Source organism: Populus euphratica, unplaced genomic scaffold, assembly GCF_000495115.2.
Source record: "Populus euphratica unplaced genomic scaffold, PopEup_1.0 scaffold666.1, whole genome shotgun sequence".
Lineage (NCBI taxonomy): Eukaryota > Viridiplantae > Streptophyta > Magnoliopsida > Malpighiales > Salicaceae > Populus > Populus euphratica.
Genome location: NW_011500286.1, coordinates 154,930 through 160,822, shown reverse-complemented (window position 1 = coordinate 160,822; position 5,893 = coordinate 154,930). Strand labels below are relative to the sequence as shown.

At 32.1% G+C, this 5,893-nt stretch overlaps 1 protein-coding gene and 1 long non-coding RNA gene across 3 annotated transcripts; one reads left to right on the top strand and one right to left on the bottom strand.

Moving 5' to 3' along the window:
• The first annotated feature begins 1,550 nt into the window (after positions 1-1,550).
• LOC105113215 (uncharacterized) lies at positions 1,551-1,732 on the top strand. The gene is made up of 2 exons (XR_839910.1): positions 1,551-1,608; positions 1,652-1,732. It is a non-coding gene; the product is annotated as an uncharacterized LOC105113215 (long non-coding RNA).
• On the bottom strand, positions 1,730-5,688 carry LOC105113216 (Putative methyltransferase family protein). 2 transcript variants are annotated; one of them, XM_011009293.1, is made up of 9 exons: positions 5,461-5,686; positions 5,255-5,371; positions 4,641-4,714; positions 4,460-4,562; positions 3,963-4,013; positions 3,114-3,267; positions 2,840-2,978; positions 2,266-2,371; positions 1,730-2,175 (listed from the first exon to the last, which is right to left on the bottom strand). In XM_011009293.1, exons 1-9 carry the CDS (start codon positions 5,567-5,569, stop codon positions 2,009-2,011), a joined length of 1,020 nt encoding a protein of 339 aa, XP_011007595.1. In that variant the 5' UTR covers positions 5,570-5,686; the 3' UTR covers positions 1,730-2,008. The 2 variants fall into 2 exon arrangements, with proteins under 2 accessions (XP_011007595.1, XP_011007597.1); XM_011009295.1 differs by having other exon boundaries at positions 2,104-2,194; positions 5,461-5,688.
• Positions 5,689-5,893: the final 205 nt, after the last annotated feature.

Genomic DNA, 5,893 nt, shown 5'->3' with positions numbered 1-5,893 from the left:
TATAAATATCATAGGTCACTAGAGAAGAAATAAAGCTCTCTTAAGCCTACAACATACATTACTCTCTCTATTCTAAACATTTTCTCTCTACACACTCTATCTTTACACACACATTCCACCCCTTCTACATTTAATAACTTAAGCATTGTAAAATCTTCTATTTTGATTTTCAAAAAAAAAAAAGTTTACAGGTTAGTCACTAGCCTTACAAGTAACCATAAAAAGCCCATATTCATTCTAAAGTTTTTCATAACTTTATCAAAGAACAAGGAAGACCACGAAAGAAACAATAGAACCATAAGTGTAGGTTATAAAAAGATATAAAGAAAAAAGTTTTTGGTACATGTTAACAAATCAATTGAATGGAATGCTATAATAACCACTTGATTTTTTATTTTTGAACTTTTTTCCCTTTTTAGTTTAACCCCTTAATAGCCCAATTAAATAGAACTAGGCTCTAATTTATCATTATAACACAAAATTAAAAGAATGAGGAATGAAAAGTAAAACATGGAGAAATTACATGTTTGACACTAAACTTATGATAATTTTTTATTGTGGTTCAAAAGTTTATTTTTATTTATTTATTTAGTTCATAGCTTTGAAAGAAGAGAAAGAAAGTCACCTTAAAAAACCAAGAAGAGAGAAAAGGTTGGTTAGGCCTCTTTTTTGCAAAAAAAAGTAGTTGTTCTTGGTATCAACAAGTTACATGTGATAAGTGAAGTTTGATAGTGATTTTTAACATTCATGAGAAAGAAGATCAAGCTTGGTTTAGAGATTTCTCAAGCAATTAATTTTGAAGGTGATTTTAGGGTTATTATGTGATTTGGGAAGATATTTTTTTTTTGTGAAAATGAGTTTAATAATAATAATAATAATATGAATAAAAGTACTACCCTTATTTTTCCAATCATCGTAATAATTGATAAATTTTACGCTGCAAAAAAAAAAGAGATGAATGATTTGTTATCTGTCACCTAACAACAAAATATTAGTGACCTAAGCACGTAAACTCAGGCTCAATTGTCTAATGTTTTTTTGTAAAATGCTCAGTTGCACTAGGTCACTAAAACCTAAGCATCTAGTTTATTGAATTTCTTTATAAAAAAATTATCCTTCAATGTTATATTAATTATAAAATAATTTTTGTGTTTCTTATCATATAATAAAATTAAAAATAATTAACTGAATATCATAAAATTCACAATACAAGTTTTACTAGTTAACCTAGCTAAGGTTAACCTAACATTTTTTTTCCCCAGTAATCCACCAATTAATAAAATCACACTAGAGCAACCCTTGTAAAATTTAATTTAAAATCAAAGTTAAACAAAAAAAATCACATAAAAAGTTTTGAAGTTTGACACATTGCTTAATCACAATGTTAATAACTTATTAGGATCTAGATATTCTTTTTTCTACGTTAAAATAATCTGGGTCCAGGCCACGGACTAGTATGGCACTTAACTATTAGTGTAATCTTCTTTTAATGTTATGTTATTAATATCACTCCTATTATGTATTTGTGTACAGAAAGGGAGAATGTATAACTGAGGAGTCAGAACCTCCCAACAGAGAATTGAACCTTCTAACACTTTCACAAAGTACATACATTCAAGTGAGTTAAAAGAAAGAGGAGGTAAAGTTTTACATTTAAGTGAGTTAAAAGAAAGAGGAGGTAAAGAACCATATTGCAAGTCATATAATAAGGTGGAAGCTAGCCACATCCTAACAAACAAGCGATTTTGATTTGGATTCAAGCTCAAGAAAAGGCCCCCTTCCTCACTTCCAGATATATGCATGTACATTTCAACATGCATTAAAATACGGGAAAATCTTTTTATAGAGTTAAACATATATAGGATTGAAAGTTGAATGCGATGCTGTCCACAATAGCTGCTGATGGAATTGCTATGCCGCCAAGTCCAGCCATTTAAATTTTCGACCATAATGTCCACAGACGAAGAGAGAAACCATGGATCACAGAAAATAGATATAGATGGCAATATCAGTCACAAGAATCCCCTAAGTTAGGTTTTCTTGCATTGTACATGATTTGCCACAGCTCTACATCATTTCCTCTCTCATATTCTCGAACATATTGCGGAATTAATGACAGGTCAAGACATTTTCCCACAAAACAAGGGGAGGATCCGTGTTTAAGGTTTTCATATTCTGCATCACGCATACATCACTATATTATAAATTTAAAAATTGGAAATGGATTATAGTATGTCAAGCAGAGATAATATGGAACAAACTCACCTTCCTCCCCTCTAAGATAACTTCGGAAATGTGAGTAACCATTTGCCACAACATCAAGATCATCTAGACTGAAGTTGTAGCGCTTTTCCAACGCCAAGTACAAAACCTTAAAACAAAGAAATGTAACTGCCAATTAATATCTTGCAGAACATTGAGCTTCAAGAATTCTAACAAAGCAATCCTGCAAATACTGTGAAATGCAACAGAATCATGATTCAAAGTGCATATGGGATGACTTATAAACAGTGATAACCAATGCATTGTAGTTCATCTAGCAATGCATCCATTGAGAGCCTTGTATGCTTCCTTTGGCTGGATGAATCAGCCTTTTGTAATCTACCAAGGAAAAACTAGCCCCCCCAAACAAAAATAAAATAAAAAATTCGATAAGGAATGCATAAGTCACGTTGCCATGACATGTGTTCTTACTAAAACAGGTCATTTACATCATATAAAGATCTCAAATGTTTCATATGTTATCACTGTTCCATCCTGATTTATAAATGCTATATTTCATATTGTTTGCTATCCAATCCGGACTTCATGAATGCTGTTCTCCTTTGTTGATGCATACCTTTTTTGGACCAAGCGACATTAGTTTCTCTAGAATACAGAAAAAAGCATCAGTTAGATCATCGCTGTAAATTACATCAGCAGCTACAAGTAAAGCAGCTCTCTCAGCTTCTTCAACATTCGAGGATGTCCAAGAATAACTGTTATCACCATTGAAGAAAATGCAATGTTTTTCTTAAAGTATATCACTATCAAATAAAATAACTGTAAAATGAGGAAAAACTCTTTTGACAGATGGGAAACTACAGTGACTGTTGAAAAGAATATCAATTAACCTTTTATGACACATAGAATTTCCTGAACTTGTTGAGGGTGGCCAGGAGTCCATCCAATCAAGTTCACGGACATGAATGCTTCCTTGATAGTTTAACACTTCAGAATTGAGATCAACATTACTTGCACAATTGTCAAGGATTTCATCTCCACGGTCTGTAGAAAATTACAGAAAGCAGTTTGTTCAAGAATATGAAATCACGAGCATGTCTAACCTTACTCTATCCCTAAGAGTTCACCTTCTTTGAAAAGAGCATTTTAGCGAAATATTAATCAAATCATTCCAACTCAATAATTAAATATGATTTTCCAATATGAATGTTCTGATAATTTGACATATGAAATATCATAGCTCCTGCATTCTAATGATGGACAATTAAGAAAGGAGAAACTAATCCAAAAGCACATTTTTAAATGGGCAATTACCATGAGACTGACAAAAATAAACAGAGGCACAACCACCTTGGAGTGGAGATAAGAGTAAATTTTCACCACCACAGCTAGTAGAAAACAATATATGGAACCAAATTCGCCTAACACAGAAGATCAAATTCATGGAAACCAACGAATTGAAGGTCACCACTGGTTATAAACAGAATTCCATATTTTCTTCAACTTGCTACATTAATTCAAGCAACAAACCAAATTCTAATTTGAAAGTAGAAAAAAAAAAAGGTTATAGAAGATACAAAATGTTGCGAACAATTGATTGGCGTGTCAACCCAAATGATTGACACAATAAAAAAATTAAGTAATTGAAAGGTGCATTCCTGAGAGTGATAATCTTAGATGATCTAGCAATAAAAACCCATAAAGATAAGGTTCAACATATAAACACGGCCATTGGATACCTGTTAGGAACACTGTTTTAGCAACATGTGCAAGCAACATACCAACTAGCCCTGGCAAAGACAGTGAAATAAATTCCTGTCACACAAGAAATACTCATGATTCAGGTTGAGAGCATTTAAGATAGTAAAATTTAGAACATATAATATCAAAAAAGAAAATTTTGAGATTGTACAAGTGGCTCAGCTACTCCTAAGAATCAGAAGATGAATCCATGGGACCCTTATTTTCTATTCATTTCAGACAGAATCCAATTCATTTCGACCAATGCTGGTGGGTGGGTATTTGTCATTCTTTCTAAATTCCTGCACTATAATTTATCAGTTTTGCTAGCAAATCTTCTTGAATTAAAGGAAACGCTTTAAAAAAATAAAAAAAAGTGGCCAGGATCTAGTCACTGGATGCCAGGAGCAACATGATCAAATCACATTGTATGGCCATCAAATCACAAGTGACATAATATTTGACAGAAATGAAATAGCACCAGTGATCAACATACCTGTTCCAGCTCCAAGTTCTAATGAAACAATCTCATCAAAGTCAGATGAAGTCAACATCTTATGCAACACAAAATCAGATAACAGTAATTCAGCCTTCCAAACCTGAGAGTGGAGAACAGGTTATATATGATTATGATTATCTCAATAAAAATAAAAACTTACTAAGAAACCAATAATCACCTGCAACCCAACATTTGAAATTGATGATGTGATATTATGCTGGATGGTTACACTAAAACTACGAGTTGGCAAATCTGCGCATTTGGACAACAAATACTCCAAGAGAGTTCAAATCTTTCTCATAAATCCAAACTTAAGAAAGAAGATCATATCAATCCCTTCATCATTTATCACAACTTATTTCACTCCAAAAAAGCAGAAATGGAAAGGGTTAGGTAAGAAGGTGAACAAAAACCAACCTGCAAATCTAATTTTTCACAAATATGAACATTGCGCTATTATTAGGCAAGATAATCAGTCTCGGTGCCTACTGGATTTTTTTATTATTCTTATTGGTAGGAAATTCACTATTTTACATCAAATTTTTCAGGTTCATGTTAAAAACCCTTGTCAAGGCCGTTAAAAAATTCCCAAAAAAAATTTCGGGAGTTACGACTTACAATCTAATTACAACTTGCACTGCTAATCCTATATATATTCAGTAACATGACACAAAAAGTAAATCTAGTAGAGAGAGAAAGAGATTTGTGAGTACTTACAGTGATGAGTATTCAGTAATATGACACAAAAAGTAAATCCAGTAGAGAGAGAGAGAGAGATTTGTGAGTACTTACAGTGATGAGCATGGCGTCTGGTTAATATAAGATCACCATCTTCATCCACACAAACCATTTGGTGAATAGGAACCTGCTCATCTTTGAACAGATTATTAAGTCTTCCACAATCAACACCTAACATAATTAATTATCGTGAACCAAAAAAGAAGATTAGTTACATAAGAATGCAATGAAGTTTGGACAGCAAAATCAAAATCAATTACCAGGCGGGATGGAGATGGTGAAATGAGAAATATGGGGCCCAGAGGAGCCAGGTGGACAACCAAGATGAACCTCGCTCATCACATGATCCTCTTGGCCCTCCTCCTCCATTTGCTCTTGATTCAATTTTTCTAAACTCTCTTTTCCTACTGATGAATGGTGTTTAGCAGCAGATTTGATTATTATTTCTTAAGAGAGAAATACAAGAAAGAGAATAAAAATTTAATTTTTAGCCTGGGTAAAAATAAGTTTATTAGGTGTACGTTTTTAGCTTTCGTTATTTATATCCGATATTCGAGAAATTGGTAATAATTATTTTTTATTTAATAATATATTAAAATTTATTTTTATTACCAATATATTAAAATAATTAAAAATACTAAAAAAATATTATATTAAAATAAAAAATATTTTTAAAATATTTTTAAAACACTT

Excerpts from the sequence above, each read along its gene's own strand:
- LOC105113216 (XM_011009293.1), bottom strand. The coding sequence starts at position 5,569 with ATGGAGGAGGAGGGCCAAGAGGATCATGTGATGAGCGAGGTTCATCTT. Across the intron at positions 4,014-4,459 it reads AGAACTTGGAGCTGGAACAG|GGCTAGTTGGTATGTTGCTT; the intron begins GTATGTTGATCA and ends TGTCTTTGCCAG. Across the intron at positions 2,372-2,839 it reads TGTCGCTTGGTCCAAAAAAG|GTTTTGTACTTGGCGTTGGA; the intron begins GTATGCATCAAC and ends CTTTGTTTTAAG.